At 52.3% G+C, this 19,206-nt stretch overlaps 1 protein-coding gene across 3 annotated transcripts in view; it reads left to right on the top strand.

Moving 5' to 3' along the window:
* Positions 1-19,206, top strand: part of Cpne5 (copine 5) — an 81,745-nt gene that overhangs the window by 50,496 nt on the left and 12,043 nt on the right. For 2 of the 3 annotated variants that reach the window (XM_021149048.1, XM_029470852.1), the window contains 4 exons: positions 3,681-3,785; positions 11,542-11,583; positions 14,159-14,234; positions 18,561-18,614. In XM_021149048.1, coding sequence (XP_021004707.1) covers positions 3,681-3,785; positions 11,542-11,583; positions 14,159-14,234; positions 18,561-18,614 — 277 coding nt within the window. Of the gene's footprint in view, positions 1-3,680; positions 3,786-11,160; positions 11,262-11,541; positions 11,584-14,158; positions 14,235-18,560; positions 18,615-19,206 lie in introns of those variants that run through there. The other variant, XM_029470853.1, reaches the window with a different exon arrangement.

The following is a 19,206-nucleotide window of genomic DNA, read 5'->3' as shown; positions in this document are numbered from 1 at the left end:
ATGTGCTGAAGGGCCAGTCAGTGTGGTGTGTGTGTGTGTGTGTGTGTGTGTGTTGGGGGCAGAGCAGCAGCAGGCAGGAGGTGTATTTCAGTGCGAAGAGAGAACTGATTTTTAAACCCGAATTACAGAACAGAATTGAGGTGTGATCATCTGCATGACAAAGGGCTGCTTTGTCTCTCAGAGGACTCCCTGCAGGATGCTTTAAATAATTCCTGAGCACTCTAAGTGGGCTTTAGTGGGGAGAAAGAAGAAAGGCTCTCTGTCTGTGCACTGTCCCTTGCAGAGAGGTTGAGCCCTAGCTAGTCCTTAGGGCCCTGGCAGTGGGCAGGAGGAGGGTTGGGGGCAGGAGAGCGGCACGGGGAGGGATGTGTGCAGTGGACTGTGTGGGAAGGATCTGGGGCTCATGACTGACTGACAGGAGCAGGTGGGAGGGGCCTGAGCTGAACTGTGTGTGGGAGTGGGGCAAGGAGGGGACAGAGGGGCTTCATGAAGACCCATGGGAACCAGTGCTATGGAGCTCAGAGTGCTGGGGACGCCAAAGGAACTGCTCTAAAGGCTGTGGCCTTGGGACTCATTTGGGGGTGACTGTCACTCCGTGGGCATGACTGAGTACTGGAGAAACTGACTGAGTTTATCGGTGGCCAGTGCACTTCCCCACTCGAGACAGCTACTGAGCTAAGGGAAGATGACTATCCAGGGAACGAGGGGACAGTCGCGTGTGTGGGAGTGTAGGAGCAGTGTGTGAGTGTATGAGTGTGCGTGCATGCATGTGTGTGTGTGTGCGTGTGTGTGCACACACACGCACGCACACACATACACACAAGCACGCATGCGTGTGAGTATAGGAAGAGTGTGTGTGTGCCCGTGCATGCATATGTACGTGAGTGTGTGAGTGTATGAGCAAGTGTATGTGTATGAGAGTGAGTATATGAGGGTGTGAGTATGTGAGTGTTGGTGTGTGTGCATGTGCATGTGTGAGCATGAGTATCTGTGCCTGTGTGTGAGTGAGCATACATGTGCAAGTGCATGTGCGCATGTGTATGTGAGTATGTGAGCATGTATGTGTGTATGTGAGCTTGTGTGTGTGTGTGAGTATGTGAGCTTGTGTGTGTGTATGTGACCTTGTGTGTGTGTGTATGTGAGCTTGTGTGTGTGTGTATGTGAGCATGTGTATGTGTATGTGAGCTTGTGTGTGTGTGTATGTGAGCTTGTGTGTGTGTATGTGAGCATGTGTGTGTGTGAGTGTATGTGCATGCATGCTTACGTCAGAAGATAACTTTTGAGAGTAGGCCCTCTCCTTTCGCCATCTGGGCCCTAGGGATTAACTCGGGTCACTAGATGGCACCTTTCCCCACTGAGCCATTTCTTAGGCTCTAGCCATTCTGTGTTGTTGTTGTCTTGGTTTTTTGAGACCGGCTTGCTTTGTGTAGCCCTGGGTATCCTGGAACTCACTCTGTAGACCAGGCTGACCTTGAACTCACAGCCTCTCCTGAGTGCTGGGATTAAAGGCGGGCACCACCAACCGACTTTTTTCTTTTCTTTTTTGTTTTTGTTTGTTTGTTCCTAGCCATGCTTTTAATATCATTTTACCATCAAAGGGAACCTCAGGGAGAGGATTGCCCGGGGTGTTGGGGGTGTACATCTGGCTCTGGAACTGGGGACTCACATCTGTCTGGCAGATGGGTGACACTCTCCCACACCCATGCTCCAACTGTGCGTAAAAATGAACATCTGCAGGGACCACTTGGCCTAGGGGGAGCCTGGCACCAGGCAAGTGCAGCAGGGGCTCTGAGAAGCCTGTGGGTCTGACAGTGGTAGGGACTGCAGAGTGTTTAAAGGAAACCCTTTGCAGCTAGCACCTAGGGCAGAAGCAGGACCACCCAGGGTCTAAAAAGAAACACTGGACTGGGGGTTAGGAGACCTGAGAGGGAAGAAGGACAGAGATCTATGTGGGCGGGCTGAGGAGACTGGGTAAATCCACCCTTTGAGGGAGTGGCTACCCTGCCCCCTCCACTCCCCCCACCCCTCTCAGCCACCTGCCCCAGCCCCAGGCGTGGGGGCTGGGGGGACCTTCTGCCTCAGCCCCTCCTCCAGCTCCAGGGCAAGCTACAAGGTCTCCCACGTGGATCTCATACTCCAGTGGGTGGGTGGGAAGGAGCAGGGAAGAGACACTCAGCCCTGCTGACAAGAATGACATTTTGACTTGAAAATTACCAAAGAAGAAAGGCACAGGCTGTGTGGGCGCGGGTGGGGCCCTGGCGCTTCCTGGTGACCTTTCCAAGCTGGAATGTCACCGGAGCGGGTCCTAAGAGAGGTTTGCCCATCCTGGAGGTAGGCTGCTCCTGAGACAGGCCAAGCATGGCTAGAGGGGTGGCCAGCACACCATACTGGGAACAGTGGAGACAGCCCATTCTACACAGCTAGCAAGGCAGGTTCTCAGATTCCAACCGGAGGGGCTCAAGGGGTCTCAGATACCCCAAAGAGAGGGTTTTGCCTCTACTGCATTGAAAGACCAGTGTGATAGGTATGGGACCTCTCACTCAGGATACACAGTTCCTGCCTGTCTCTCATTTATTTATTTTTATTTTATTTTTTGAGAGGATGACACCCGGTGTAGCCCTCGCTGGCCTGGAAACTCATAGCGAGTGACCTGCCTGCCTCTGCCTTCCAGTGCTGGGACCAAAGGTGTGAGCCACCATGCCTGGCAGCTCCTTTTTATTTTATTAGTTTTGTTGTTGTTTTTGTTGGAGACAAGGTTTCTCTGTGTAGCCTGGGCTGTCCTAGACTTGATTTGTAGACCAGGCTGGCCTTGAACTCACAGAGATCTCTCTGCCCCTGTTTCCTAAGCACTGAGATCAGAGTGTGTCACCAGGTCCATGCCCCGGCCATTTTTTTTCTTTTTTTTTTGATGGTTGATAGCAGGGCATGGAGACAGTACTTAGATCCAGCAGGAGAGAGGAGGAGGCAGGAAGAGCAGAAGCTGAAGTCCATTCTAAGCTTCGTGAGACCCTAGCACCTAACCCAAGACAAGACAAGCAAAAGGGCCAGCCACTGTTCTAGGCTATACCATCATCAACAATGGGAACACTTCCTGCTCCTGCAGACCTTAAACTCTATTGACAGATCGTAACGGGACTAATAAGGAGAGACACAGACCGTGTCAAGAGGTGACAAATGAGACGTGAAGGGAAAGCCGGGAAGGAGAGGGACAAGGGGTGTCAGAGCCAGGGTTTGTCCTTCTGAGACATAGCAGTTGCAGAAGCTCTTGGAGGGGATGGCTGGCCTGAAGGTAGAGAAGATCGGTTAGGGAGCCAGGGAATAGAGACTGTGTTCAGGGAGGGAAGAGCAGGCACCCACCTGCACGCACCCACCCATCTAGCCCTGAGGTTCAGTTCCCGGGTTCCCAGGGAAGGCACTATCCAGAGAGAACGGGCTTGGTGGCAGTCACACAGGCCAGCCCCAGGACAGTGGCTGGAACTCAGGTCTCTGACATTCCCCATGGGGTATGCTGCTGTTCTAGTCAGGGCCCTGCCTAGTCCTGGAACTCCTCTGCTGTGTCATCCTGCTCTAGCCTGGCTGTGGCCATTGGGGTGGGTTCCTCCCTGTCTGAAGTCAGAAGGCTGCCACATTGGCCATCTGAGCTTCGGGCCTGATGCTTTTCCTCCACTCCTGTTGGCCAGGTTCACCATCTGTCACAAGACGGAGGTCATGAAGAACACCCTCAACCCGGTGTGGCAAACCTTCTCCATCCCTGTGAGGGCTCTGTGCAACGGAGACTATGACAGGTGAGCTAGGGAGTGCTCCCTACTTCCTTTTCAATCCAGGCAAATGGGGTCTCCCAGGCTGTTATCAGACTTCCATGTCAGTGGGGATTGGAACCTCCTGCCTCTCTATGTGTTCTGTTTTCCTTTGTACACACACACACACACACACACACACACACCTGCATGCTCTACAAGGGACAGAGCCTGGGTGTCCCCATCACTGGAGTCTGGAGCTCTTTACTGCCCTGGGTAGGGCAGATGGCAGCAGGCAAGGGATTGGGGGAATAGAGGCAGGAGGGGTCTATCTCCAGCAACCTCACTCTCAGACAGTGGATGCTGGAGTCAAGACCCCAAGGAGGCTTCCTGCCTACCTGGTGGGCAAAAGTGAGGGATGAGGGATAGGGACGATGACAATATCTATGAAGTGTTGTCACATATTATATGCAAGCTCTCTTCTCTTCCTCATCTCCCCATGTCAGTGCCGGAGTTCACCCTTGACTAACTAAGGGAGCTGTCAGCTTGGGCAAGCTCTGGCCTGTCTGTCTCTCGACTGTCCTTCCCTGCAAAATGAGCACAGAAACACCCACTGATCTCCCAGGGCTGCTCCCGAGAGGCCAGCCCAGTGGGAGGCTGTCTGTCCCGTGATACCCGTCCAGAGTCAGCCTCTCCTCAGCTCCTTTGCGGAGCCCCTGCCATCTAGCTTGGAAGTCGGCTGGGAACAAATGTGCCCACCTCACCTTCCACCCAGCTTCACGGAGCTTAAGTATCCGTGGGGGAGGCAGACATTAATCCAGTAATCACACAGAGAAACATGTCATTACCCAGTGCAGAAGGTGCTAGAGAGAGCAGGAAGGTGGGCTGGATGGGTGCTGCAAGACAGGATTGGTCTGCCCGAAGTCACCCAACCACTGGCTGAAGAAGGGGGGTGGAGGTTTGCTGGCTGCTCCCACAGAAGCCCTGGGGCATCTGAACAGACTCCTTGAGGCTACACTGGGACTCTGCACAGGGTTTCCAAGGGGGTATAGATAGGGGTGGTGAGCAGGTGGGTGGCGTCCTGGTACCTGTTTCCCTCCAAGGATACTTACAGGCTGCTGGTCTAAGATACAAAGTGGCCCTCTGTTGACTGGGACAGAAACATGCAGTCTCTGCTCAGGTATCCAGTGCTTTGTGTCCAGTGCTGAGTCCCTGACTATGTGGTATTCAAGGGTAGGTGGCTGTCTCTGTCTTTTGGGACCTTCTGGTCTGACCATGGAAGCTCAGACAGACACAAGTTTTGTAGATGGCTAAGCAATTGTGCAGAATGAGCTGGGGACCAAAGTGAATGTTGTGGCCAAACAAACAACCCCCCCAGATCCCCCACACCTCGCTGAGTCTCAGGGCCCCTGGAGTCGGGGAGGGGACAGGACAGCATTAGATTCTTAAGGAGGCTGGGGACAGCTGGGGGTGTGGGTATTGGGTGGAGAGCTTGGGTGGGAGGGATGGGAGAGTGAGCGGGGCTCCCAGCTCCTGAGAACCCAGCTGTATCAGAGACAGCCAGAGAGAGGGACAATGTGACTGAGGCTAGTCCCCTGGAGGAGGGAAGTGCAGACAGGCCTGAACTCAACTCGGCCTCATCTCCCTCCGAGGTGGCTGGCTGGCTCTCCTCCGTGGCTGGGCACAAATTGTCTGTGACATGATTGGCATCAGAATTAATCCGGGGGCCAATGTGTCTGGCTGACTCTCGCCCAGGCCTAGTGTTGCCCCCCAGAGTTCACTGAGGAGGCACAGCATCAGAGGCCACGGTCCCTCTCCTGTAGGCCCTCTGGCAGACTCAGTAAAGAGCCTATACCTTCCTGGGAAGTCACTGAGCTGGGAGCTTCGGAGACCCATTGAATTCTTAGGCTCAAGCCTACTGCTCAGACTGTCCCCAAGCCAATGGGGAGGAGGACAGGCCGCATCACAGATAAGGGTCTCAGAGACACCTCCTGTCACATTAGACCTATGAAGGACTAGGAGGAGCTTCCTGTGTGGCTGTACCTCATAGCTGAGAGGCTGAGGCCCAGAGACGACTGGGGGCCATCCTGCATCATGCTACCAGCCACGGTAGAGTTAGACACAGGAGTCCGACCCAAGCTGGCTCTAAAATCTTTCCCGATGGCCATGACACAGTGTGACAGGGCTGTGAGGTGAATCTGGGGGTAGGGTGGGGGAGCTCAGAGAAGCTTTGTTCAAAGCTGAGGGCTCTGGGGACCTGAGATGAGGGCACTCCAGAGCTTTAAAGCATTTCAAGGTCCTTTTGAGATTAGTCTCAAATGGTTCTGAGAGGAGAGGAGACAGCAAGAGGGAAGGTCCAAAAGACCTTGGGCTTTCTTTGGAAATGGAGACACATGGGAAAGTGGCAAGAGACAAAGAGACCCCAGACCAGGGATGAGCCTCAGAGGTGGCATCTGTAGAAGGAAAAGCTGACACAGACTATGAACTTCTACTTTCTCATCTGTGAAATGGGCACATCATGACCCTCCATTTTTCTCATCGGTGAAATGGGCACATAATGAGCCTCTGTGATGGCTGGGGGAGACATGAGTGGGCAGTGGTCTCATTTGGCACTCAGTACCACAGAGAGAGGTAAAGAATGGGAGTGGGGGTGGGGAGGTGGGACTGGGGGACAGTGGGATCCAGCTAGATTCTTCTTCTTCCTCTCCCTCTCGCTCTTCCTCTTCCTATTTATTTATTTAATGTCTGTGAGTACACAGTCGCTCTCTTCAGACACACTAGAAGAGGGCATCGGATCCCATGACAGATGGTTGTGAGCCACCCTGTGGTTGCAGGGAATTGAACTCAGGACCTCTGGAAGAGCAGTCAGTGCTCTTAACCACTGAACCATCTCTCCAGCCCCCAGCTAGATCCTTACTGAATAGGCTCAGTGTGTGGTGTTCCCTTTTATCACAGCCTATAGGCTACCCACAGCCTGCCTGGAAAGAACCACCCTAAGTTAGGAACGCTGTGTTTATGTTTCGAGACGAGCAAACACTATCATTCTAATGTTAGGAAGAAAAGTGGCTGTGAGCCAGGCACAGCTCAAAGGGAGGGAACAGAGGCCATGTCAGGGAGGCCACAAACCCAGAGCTAGGAGGAAGAGAAGGTGAAGTGGGAGACAGGAGAGGCCTGAGGAAGGGCCACTGCCAGGGAGCGAAGCAGGGACAATACACTGGAAGGCTGGCTATCTCTACTGAGAGAGAGCAGTGCCCTAGGTTGCCGGGCTGAAGATGCTTCATGCTGTTAAAATTATGGGATACTTAGGATGTGAGTCACACTGGTCCCCACTGGCTGAAACACAGACTCATATGGTGAAAAATAGCCTTAGGAAGTGCTCTCACGAGTGAAGAAGCATTTTACAGATGAGGAAAAATGGAGAGTCATGATGTGCCCATTTCACAGATGAGAAAAATGGAGGGGTCATAGTCTGTGTCAGCTTTTCTTTCTACAGATGCCACCTCTGAGGCTCATCCCTGGTCTGGGGTCTCCTTGTCTCTTGCCACTTTCCCGTGTGTCTCCATTCCCAGAGAAAGCCAAACCTGAGTGGCCCAGCTGAGCAGAGCTAAAGTCAGAGGGGGTGGTGGTGGGGTCGGACCCCATTTAGCCCTGGAGTGACTGTGGGGGCAAGAAGCACTTTCCCCGGCATTGCCAGACCCTGCCCTATTCTCTTTGGAATCCTGGGAGTTGAGGATTCTCCCTGATTAAGCCAGGTCTGCCGAGTCACAGGTCTTAAGAGTGGGAGCTAGGGTGGAGAGTGCTCCCCTGAGCTTGGAGTGTCCCATCAGTACAGTGTTCTACTGCCTGCAGGATCTGAGTGCTTCGCAGGGCCGCTGGACCCTGAATGGTGGCAGAGACATAGAGACCAAATGACCAGGCTTACTCTGTGCTGCTTCGAGGGTCACAGCAAGGGCCGCCTTAGTGGCAAGGGCCACCTTAGCAGTCCTTTAGGGGAGGGATAGCCTTGAGGGCCCATCAGCCCTAGGGCTTTTGTGAACATCAGGGAAATAGTCCCTCTCCTGTCCTGAGCGGTCATTAGTACCACCATGGTCCAGAGGTGACCACGGAGTATACACCATGGTCAGTACCCTGGGAGGGGACCTGGAGGCCTCACCTGCACCTTCACCGGTTAGTCTCTCTCTAATATGGCTGTGAGATTCCAGCCCTGAGTGCCAGGGGTCTGGGACACTGACTCCTGGCCTTGTCTTCAGGATGTTTGGCTGTGTTTTGTGAGACCTGGGAACTGTTACCAGCGTAGCCCATTCACAGAGGTGTTAGGTGATCCCTGCCAGCTAGCTGGAAAGCTTGAATACCTAATATCTGCCAGGCACTGACCTAGGAGCCGAGCTGATGACAACAGAGAGCAAAACCATCTCTGACCCGTGGAGGACATTTTGACAGACAGTAGGATTGTCTGAGGATGAAGAGAAGGCTGAGTGTGCCAGGCAGAGCCATGTCAGTGCCTACAGGGTGGCTGGGGACAGCACCCTCACAGAGGACATAACCATCCCAGTTTACAGAGGAACAGCCATCAGAGCTACACAGCCACTGCCTGCAGGATCTGGGGCACCGCCCTGGGCTACTGTCCGTAGAGTGATTCCCTTCCCTGCCCTCACCCCCTTTCCTGAGACTCAGAGTTCTTAGCCTTGCTGTGATATATGGGACATTGGCTTTACGGGCCACCTGTCTCCTTCACCTAGAACATTCTCTTAGCTCTTAGCTCTTGTAGTCACTGCCAGTCTGGCAATGACCTGGGTAAAGGGACAGAGCTTAGGCCTGTGGATCCCAAATCCCATCTGCTATGACTTGGGCTTGCAACAGATTTGTGGACGGTGACAACGGGCTTCTCACCAGGCCTTCCCATGAATCTGGGAGCCGTTCTTTCTCTTTCTTCCCAACCCAGGCCCAGGCTGGAGGCACAGCCTCTGAGCTCAGCAGCTTCTCCCTAGGCTGCCTAGGGGAGACCTAACAGGACACAAAGGGGATCTCCCAGCCAGCCTCAGCTGCCAGTTCTTGTCCCCTGGGGAGCTTCTACCCACCGCTTCATCCACGCTGCCCCCTGCACCTGCTGGTTCTGAATCAGCCAGGGTGTGAATCCTAAGCTTGAGACTGAAGAGGGCAGTGGTGGCTCTGCAGTTTGCTGGGGCTCCTGGAGGAGTCTTCAGATGCGTTCACAACCAAAATCCCAGACAAGGAAATGTCAGGCCTGGGGCTGGCGAGATGGCTCAGCGGTTAAGAGCACTGACTGCTCTTCCAGAGGTCCTGAGTTCAAATCCCAGCAACCACATGGGATCTGATACCCTCTTCTGGTATGTCTGAAGACAGCTACTATGTACTCATATACATACATACATATATTTTTTTTAAAAAAGAAAGAAGTCAGGCCCTTCAACTTTGAGATTTAATTTAAAAAATTATATATATATATATATATATATATATATATATATATACTGCAGCTGTCTTCAGACACACCAGAAGAGTCAGTTGCCCTATTACTGATGGTTGTGAGCCACCATGTGGTTGCTGGGAATTGAACTCAGGACCTCTGGAAGAGCAGTCAGTGCTCTTAACCGCCGAGCCATCTCTCCAATCCGAGATCTAGTTGTTGTTTTTTTATTAGTTGTGTTTAGCTATTGGTGGAGGAGGAAAGTGTGCCTTCTCTATGGCACACCTGTGGAGGCCGGAGGCCAGGGTTTAGGAGTCAGTTCTCTCCATCCACCCATGCGGATCCCGGGGGTCACACTCAGGTTGGCAGGCTTGGCCTCGGTGTCTTTATCCACAGGTGTCTCGCCAGGCACACACTCAGTACCTCCGTCTGTGCTCTGGGTAGCAAGGGTTCCTGTTGCCAGGGTGGTCCGTTTCACGAGAGTGTTAGGAGATCTCCACCAGCTGCGGGATTTCTCATTTGTTTGTTTTTGGAATGGGGCCTTACTATGTAGCTTTGGCTGGCCAGGAACTGGACTTGTATGTAGATCAGGCTGGCCTTGAACTCAGAGACCTGCCTGCCTCTGCCCCTTAGTGCTGTGACACCACAGCCCGACTTTAAGTAAAGTTTGTGTAAAAAGGCATTCATTCATGGTTAGATAATGTGGAAATCAAGAGACATTTTCTAGGTATTCCAACACAAGCGCGCGCACACACACACATACACACACACCATGAGCGCACACACACACACACACACACACACCATGAGCGCACACACACATACACACACACCATGAGCGCACACACACACACATACACACACACCATGAGCACACACACACACACACACACACACACACCATGAGCTATCCGAAAGGCCATACTAATCCCATCCTACAGTCAGGGCTTGTGGTTCAGAGACGTGATGTACCATCTCTAGGCCACGGGGCTCAGATCCAGTGTCCAAGCCAAAGCCACCAATGTCACACCTGGTCTCTTTCCAGTACCTTCAGAAACTGAAGTACAACTGGGCATTGGTAGCACATGCCTTTAATCCCAGCACTGGACTACAGAGTGAATTCCAGGACAGCCAGGCAGGGCTATACAGAGAAACCCTGTCTCGAAAAATAAAAAAATAAAAGAAAGGAAGAAAGAAATGTAGGCACATGATATTTCTTCTTTCATTTTAATAGTCTGGCTCAAGGAACCACAGGGTTTGCCTTTATAAAATAAGAACACCAAGGATGCCTTTAAAGCACGCTTCTGTATCTGCTTCATATTGTTCCATTTACAGAAAGCTAGCCCATGCATGCACAACCTTCTGGGCATCCCAGGGTTCTATTCTGGAACTTTCTTCTGCTCCATTCTGTACACACACACACACACACACACACACACACACACACACCTGGAGATACTCATCTGAAAGGAGACAGCGCCCCCTTCTGGGAGCCACACAACTCCCAAGCCAACTCCTGGCAGAGCCGAGATGGACCACACCATGGTGGGATAAATAGATGCTAACAGAAGAGAAGCCAGTTCAGACTGCTTTCTGCATCCCATGTGGACCTCAAGACCAGAAACCCACACTTCCTGGGCCTCTTCCACCTTCCTAGACTCCTGGTGCTGCCTGGCAGCTTCCCCATCCCTGGGCATCCCAGAGGACAGCAGACAGCACCAAGGGTTAACCGGCAACCCTCCACCTCCCTCCTCCCGCTTCTGGTCCTCTAGCCTGTTGCCATGGATACAAGGCTAAAAATAAGATGGGCTCTCGAAGCCCAGCCCCATGCTTAGGAGTCAAAACAAACTAATTAAAGCAGCCTGGGTTAGAATGTGAAGAAAATCCCACCCTTTCTCAGAGGCCAGTCTTGGGGATGGAAAAGCTCAGCAGGCCACCCCAAGTCAGGGTCCAGGGATGCTTTCTTAACCTGCAGGGCTGGGGCTGGCGTTTCACCAGTCACACCCAGACTCAGGGTCCTTCCTGCCAGTCTTGTGCTTTCCCATAGAAGCACCCCTGCTTTATTGTGAGATCTGCCTGTCATGGTCCTGCCACAGGTAAATGTGTGGCTTCCTGCTGAGGCTTCCACTCCATCTAGGGAAGCTAAGATGGCAGGATGAACAGAGGCCCGGGGCTGCTTCAGCCAAATCCTTGAAATCTCAACATGTCCTGCCATGGCTCTGGGGTGGCCTCTGCCCCTAAGACCTTAAAAGGTCTTAAGATGGAATTTCTTTGCACACAGGCTTGAAATGTTTGCATGGCATCCTTCCTGGTCCCGGGACAGGAGGCCTGTCCTCGGGTCCATCCTACCAGAATTCTTTGCTGTTTGTTTTCCAGGACCATCAAGGTGGAGGTATATGACTGGGATCGTGACGGCAGGTAAGGGCAGGAGGGTGAGAGAGAGGTGGGTGGATGTAGGCAACCACGGGAAGCTAGGCAGGCCCATCTGGGAATGAGGGGCTGGGTCCCATGCCGGTTGGTCTGCTGTTGTAGTAGCTTAGATCCATGGAGGCCCTGCAGGACAGTATGCTGAGAGCCCTCCTCTCCCCAACATAGCTGCCAGTAGCCAGCCAGTGCCCACACTCTCCTCAACTACAGAGCTGGGAATGCTCTGAAGTACCCATTATAGGACACTGAGCATTACAGACACCTCCATTCTCTGTGGGAAGCCTTGGGCAAAGCCCAGTAGGAAGACCAGACTGTAGAGGAAGAGACACCCACAGTCCAGCAGAGGCTCACCATAAACACAGAGAATAGACCTAGGTCTGTAGGGACAGCTGCAGCGAGGAGTTCTGAGGCTCAGCAAAGACAAGGCATGGCCTGAGGAGGGCTAGGTCAGGCCTGCCCGAGGGTGACTTCTGCTTGGGAACTATGGGAGGCAGGTCTCAGTACCCCACGAGGAGCAAATGTGGCTGTCAGTTTCTAGGCAGAACAGTAGCATATCTCTCTAAGCACCAATGCAGATCCTTTCCTGTCTCCCTCCCACTTGCCGGCTGAAGCAAATCCAGACATATCCTGGCTTAAGGGTGGTCACAGTTGGCATCCCCGGGGCCTGATGTGGATGGGGGTGGCGCTCTTATTATAAAAGGCTCTGTGCCAGTATAGCTGAGCCAAGCCCAAGCCATGGAAGGTTCCCCAGTGCCCACCCTGCCTCTGTTAATCTTTACCGCCACCATCCCCAGCCCTTCCATCCAGGTCAGCTCCACCATGCCTCTAACCCACTCTGCCTCCTCCTCTCCTAGCAGTTCCTTACAAACCTCTTTCACCTGGGAGTTTTCTCTTCTCTGGCACCTTGGGACACCCGCCAGGTGCCACAGGGTCCAATGAATAAGTTACCATCCCCAGAAGAACTCAGTCGACACAGTGTGGGGTTGCAAGTGTAGCTCAGTGGTTAGAGCTCCCGCCTACCATTTGGGAGATCCCAGGTTCTGTCCTGTACTGACAATAGATAAGCTCCCAGCGTTGGCAATGGCTCAGCGGGCGAAGGTGCGTTCAGCACAAGCCAGGCAACCTGAGTTGAACTCTGGGAACCCACAGAGAAGGTGGGCAGAGAGAACGTACTCCGTAAAGTTGTCTTGTGACCTCCATAGACACACACACACACACACACACACACCAATAATCCCCCTCCACCCAAACCAAAGTGTTTATACATATGAAAGTTTCACAATGAAATCCATTACTTTGTATGGCTTTAAAAAAATCAAAATAAACAAAAGCTACTGTGGGCTCACAACAGGGCATGGCCCCAGGGACACCTGGACAGCTAGCTAGATGTCCCAGCTAGAGCTACAGTGCTAAGCACTGTGTTCTAGCAAGGACTCGGGGCTGTTGGGAGTGCTGTTTATGCAAGTTCTTGCTGTGTTTAATATAAACACAGTCTGGAAAAAGACCCCTGCCACTGGCTCTCCTTGCCTGTTTAGGAAGTGTTACTGGGAGACCTGGGTATGTGGCTTGGAGGCAGAGCCCTGGTATAATGTGTTCAAGTCCCGGGGTTCCATTTCAACACCAAAGGAAGGTTGGAAAAGATCCAACTGTAGTTTCATGTGCCTATATATATGAGACTCTTTGGGAGTCTGAGGCAGGAGGATTGGAGTTTGAGGCCAACCTGGGCAACACAATGGGGAGCTATCTCAGAATGAAAAAGTTAATGAGAAAGGCATGTGGTGGTCACGTCTATCATCCCAGCACTCTGGAAGCAGAGGCAGAAGGTTCAGGAGTTCAAGGCCACCCTTGCCGACACAAGTTCACGACTAAGCTGGGATGCACAAGACAGTGTCTCCGAAAGCCCAAAATATTAATAAAACTAAAATAAAAACAATTTGAAAAAATGTTATTGAGCTGGGTACAGTGGATGCACCTTTAATCCCAGTACTCAGGAGGCATTGGCAAGTTCTAGGCCAGCCTGGTCTACATTAGAACGTTTCAGGACAGCCAGGGCTACATAGTGAGGCCCTGTTTGGGGAAACTGTCTCAGTGACTGGATTAATGAATACCTTTTAATGCAGTCACTTGAATTTGACAATTGTTAAATTTTACTGTATCACCTTATCTATATTTTACTAATGCAATTTAAAGGAGATTCCATTGTGGCACTTACCCCTAAATATTTCATTAGAAATGTCTAAAAAAATAAGCACATTTCTGCCATGGAACTCAATGCAGTAATCCCACCTGACAGTAGTGCTTGACTGTCATCCAAAGTCTGCAGAGATTGTCCCCAGATGCCTTCTCTTGCTCATTTAAATGAGAATCCAAGCAGACCTGCGGCTCCTTCCTCTGGGACTCCGACTTCTGTCAAATAGCCTGGCTTTCTTGGTCCATGGCTCCCTCTGTGACTTGGGGTGGAGGCCCTGGCAGAATGGGGGCGGGGCAGGCCTGGGAGAGGCTGTAGTGGGCCAACATCGACATCGGTACCCTGGGCCTCCAGCCTCAGCAGCATCTTCTCTCGCAGCCATGACTTCATTGGGGAGTTCACCACCAGCTACCGGGAGCTGGCACGTGGCCAGAGTCAGTTCAACATCTATGAGGTAAGATGCTCCAGGGGTGGGGGTCTCTCCTCATGGGGGTGCTGGGTCGGCAAGGACCCGGGAGCTCTGAGAGGGGTTGGGGCCAGGGATTTCCGGGTTGTCTCACAAGGTGGGTTTCATGTTTCCATTTCACAGATCTCCCCACACACCTCATACACCACACCCCCCCAACACACACACAACCATACACCACACCCCCACACAAACACGCAAAGCTAAGTCATCTGACTTCCGAGTTCTTGAGCTACACCACCCCTTGTAGAACACTTCTTTTTTTTTTTTAAAGATTTATTAAGTACACTGTAGCTGTCTTCAGACACTCCAGAAGAGGGAGTCAGATCTCATTACAGATGGTTGTGAGCCACCATGTGGTTGCTGGGATTTGAACTCTGGACCTTCGGAAGAGCAGTCGGGTGCTCTTACCCACTGAGCCATCTCACCAGCCCTGTAGAACACTTCTGATGGGTCCTTAAGAAAGTCCTGGGTGCGGACTGGCGAGGTGGCTCAGCGGATAAGAGCACTGACTGCTCTTCTGAAGGTCCTGAGTTCAAATCCCAGCACACAGGGTGGCTCACAACCATCCGTAATGAGATCTGACGCCCACTTCTGGTGTATAATAATGTGTAATAATAAATAAATCTTTGGGCCAGAGAAAGCAGGAACTGAACCAGCAGGCCTGCCTGGAGCAAGAGGGGTTGACTGGAGCGAGCAGAGGTCCTAAAATTCAATTCCCAACAACCACATGAAGGCTCACAACCATCTGTACAGCTCTGTATAGCTACAGTGTACTCACATACATAAAAATAAATAAATTTTGATAAAAGTAATTTAATAGCCGCACCCCCCCACACACACACACACACAACACCACTACCCGGCCCTACACACACACCTCCAACACACACTCACACACAACACAGGAAGAGCACCAGGAAGAAAGGGAAAGAAGTCTAAAAGCCAAGACCTGAGGTCCCAACTCCAGAGTGGCCCCACGTCTTCAGACAAAGCTTGTGGTCCTTTGAAGGAGTAGCCAGTGCTCTTAACCACTGAACTATCTTTCCGACCTCCATAGTGGTTTTGGGGAAGGAGTCCCCTAGCCCAGGCAAGGCAGACTGTACCTTTCTTTGGGAAGTGGGTGGAGCAGTTATCTCTCTTGGGGTTTGGCTTCCAGTGGCTGTGAAGTCTTGGGTGAAATGGAAATCGGAAGCTGCACAGATGGGGCGGCCAGTTTCCTTCCGTTTCCTCAGACAGCCATTATCTGCCTCTTTGCAATCAACAAGATACGAGCTGCCTCATGGGAAATAACAATACTACTGAGCCAGGGGAAAACCACTTCTGTTTCTGGTGCCCCCCCTCGGGGGGACAGCTTTGGACCCAAGGGGTGTCACCAGGAGACCAAGTGGGCCCAGGAAGCCCCCCAGGAGTGTGAAAGAGGTCCTCCCCAGTCAACACCCCACCTCCAACCCTGAAGCCACCCTGGCAGGACACACTTCTAAAGCAGCTGCTCCTGGGACCCAGCCTCTGCTAAAGAATCACTCAGCCGCTGGGCCTCTTCAAGTCCTACTGTCCTTCTGACAGCCCCAGACAAGCCTCCAGTCTCCAACCCCTCAGGGTGATCACCAACAGTACCCCCCACTCCTGAGCTCCCACCATCCTCTGCAGGGTGTGGGGCTTGGCAATAGGATTCTAGTCTCTTCTAACCTCCACAGTGACCAGAATGCTCTGGGTGTGGCTCCGTGTTGCCTTGAAATGAACTTCACCCCACACCCCCACTCTCCAATGTTAAGGCAGATCTCCACTTAAGCCACTGAGTATTAACCTGACCCCATTGTCACCACACCAGAGCCCCACGGGCCTACAGAGGGGAGTGTGCTCCTTCTGTGAAGAGAGGCACGGCTCATATGCCTGTCTGGACCCCGAGCACTGAAGCTGCTGCCCTCCATATGGCCTCCTCTCCACAGCTGCCTCCCCAAGGACTCTTCTGAGACAATATGGTCCCCAGAAGCTTTCTCAAATGTCCCCTCAAGGAAGTCATCACCTTTGCAAGTCTCTACCGGCACACCCTTCTTCCCGAGGTTGTGCCTGGGGCCTTTCCATGACCATGAGACCCTCAGAGGTGGGCCAGTTCATTCTGCATTCCCAGCAGCCTGGTGCACAGGAAACCAGATTTCAGACATGGGGAAAGGTAGCCGCCTAGTGGAGTGGGCCAGTTCCTTGTAGCGTCTCTAGGGGGTGCTGTGGCCCTGTGTGAAGCCTGACAGTCACTTGTAGCTCGAGAGGCTAGGATGAGGGAGGTTCTGGGAAATCCCAGGAGAGCTTAGAGCAGACAGGGTGCTAACTCACTGTCCACTTCGCTCAGATCTGATGCCAACGGTTGCTTTACATAAAAAAAAAAAAAAAAAAAAGAGAGAGAGAGACTAGGTTCAGAGAGCGGAAGTGTGACTGACTACACGTTAATTTAAAGATAATGCCAAAGGCTTCAAAGAAATGTGTCAGGCACAGTTGTGTGTATCTGTGGTCCCCACCACTCAGAAAGCAGAAGCAGGGAACTGTGACCTTAAGGCCAGCCTAGACTACACGGTGAGACCCTGTCTCAACAATAGAAAGCAAAACAAAATGAGTCTAAGAGGTACTATAAAGAAATCTACACCCAGCCGGGTGTGGTGGCACACGCCTTTAATCCCAGCACTCGGGAGGCAGAGGCAGGCGGATTTCTGAGTTCGAGGCCAGCCTGGTCTACAAAGTGAATTCCAGGACAGCCAGGGCTATACAGAGAAACCCTGTCTCAAAACAAAACAACAACAACAAAAAAAAAACAAAAACAAAAAAAAACAAAAACAGAAATCTACACCCCTAAACCGTGTTCTGCTCACTCCACTCTGCTGCAGGGAACCGTGAAGCAGAGGTCGGAGGGACATTTTGTTCCAGTTGTTCAAACCCCGAATAAGCTCAGCTGGGTAAACATTAATGTTGAGTTTGCAACTCTGCCCTTCTGCCTGGCAGCCAGGTGGTATTAGAGAAGGCTGCCCCATGGCTAGAGAGGCACTTCTAGGATGTTCAGCATCTCAGACCCAGCCTCAGTCCCCACCTGAGCATGATGCCAGCCCTCCCATTTGAACTTGTCACTCATCCATCACGGTGACAGCTCTGTACGTATGCACCGCTGGCCTGGAGACAGGTTTCTCTTCCTGTGTCTACCCAGATGACTGTGTGACTTAAGCAAATCGCCTGGCATCTCTGTGTCCTGGTTCCATTCGTCTCTGAAGTGGGTATCAATCCTTGTTAGACCGAAGAAACTGCAGTTAAAGATATAGGAAAGGGAAGACAGGAAGCTGGTGGTGCACGCCTTTAATACTAGCACTTGAGAGGCAGAGGCAGGTGGTGAATCTCTGAGTTCAAGGCCAGCCTGGTCTACAGAGCAAGTTCCAGGACAGCCAGAGCTATGTAGGGAATGCCGTCTTGAAAAAAACAACAAATAAAAAGACATAGGAAAGATCCCCAAGAGAAGCACGTGGGATATGCCATGTGGGAGAGGGGATAAGAATTTGAGAACAGCCTGGCTCTGTTGATTGCACACCAGAGAAAGCCCAGATCTCTCGTGTTGAGCCTGTGAACAGAGAGCTCCGTGCAGCATGGCTCACCAGGACAAGGTGGCCCTCCTCCCAGCCCCAGGGCTTCTCCAACACCAGTAACCACAACTACAGCTGGGTCACTGCTCTGAGGCAGCGTCTTGACCTCCCACTCTCTCCCCGACTGAGTGGTGACAACCACCTACAGACTTTACTAGATGTCAGGGGTGAAGGGTGTCACCCACTGTTTTCACTAGTGGGGAATAGAGACATCCTGAGTCTTTACAGAGCCTACTGTGCGGAGCCTTGTCATGGGACGAGCAGGTTTGGTTTGGAAGCTTCCTACTGTGGGTCAGGGTGGCCCAGAGCCAGGCTCATAGGCTCAGGGCACCCCTGAGTGGGAGCCCCAAGGAGAATGGAGAAGGCAGGACTGTAAATGTGTAGGGGGTAAAAGAGCGGCCCAGCCAGCACAAGCAGGCGTGGGCAGAGTTAGTTGTCTTGCAACACCTGGTCGCTCTGGGCAGGTTTAAGGGTATTGGGAGACAAAGCTAAAGAAACTGTCTCAGTGTGTTGGTACTGGGACTCAGGGTTAATGAGGATGCCCAGGTGCCAGCATCTCACAAAGCCTGGCAAAGCCCTTCCCAAGCTGCGGTCACACCCGTACCCTGTTGGGCTGATGCCCAAGCCACACCCAGGTCTGCTGGGAGCCCCGAAACTGTCCCGACTGCTTTCAAACAGTGGTTACTTTTCCCTACAGGTGATAAATCCGAAAAAGAAAATGAAGAAAAAGAAATACGTGAATTCTGGCACGGTGAGTAGCGCCCCCTGTCGCAATGGAGGGGCCATTGCCCTGAGCCAAAAGCCAGGCTGAAGGGCAGGGGTCCCATCTAGGTGAGTGGATAGCAGAGAACCATCAGCCTCAGAGAATCTCTGCAGGAAGGAAAAGCGGGTGTGCATGTGGGGAATCCCCAGGAACTGGGCACTGTGAGAGGCCGCACTGACATCCACTATCATGGAGAGGACCAGGGAAGTGACTCAGCCAAGGTTAGACAGCGAAGAGTCATGCAGGAGTCAACTCCGCCTTTCATCCCGCGTGGGCAGCAGCAGGGACTGCCGCTGCGTAACTGTTACCACCAGAGACCACTTTGGTCCTTGATTTGTGAGGGCTGGTGGGCTGGACATTCTAACATTCAGCAAATATCTGCTGGGCTCTCAGCAGAACCGTACAGGGGAATGACACAAGCAGGAAACAGTAGACCCAGGTCCCTGATGCTTATAACAGGGGAGGCAGAGGGTTCTTTAGTACCTGCACACACATTGGTGAAATGATTTCAAGAGCTGTGGGGGAAGGTGAAACAGAATGGGTCAGATATTGAGAATACCTAAGAAAGGGACCCAGCCTT

This window comes from Mus caroli, chromosome 17 (assembly GCF_900094665.2).
Source record: "Mus caroli chromosome 17, CAROLI_EIJ_v1.1, whole genome shotgun sequence".
NCBI classification, from domain to species: domain Eukaryota; kingdom Metazoa; phylum Chordata; class Mammalia; order Rodentia; family Muridae; genus Mus; species Mus caroli.
Note: the sequence above shows the minus strand (reverse complement) of the source record. Positions and strands in the feature narration are given on the sequence as shown.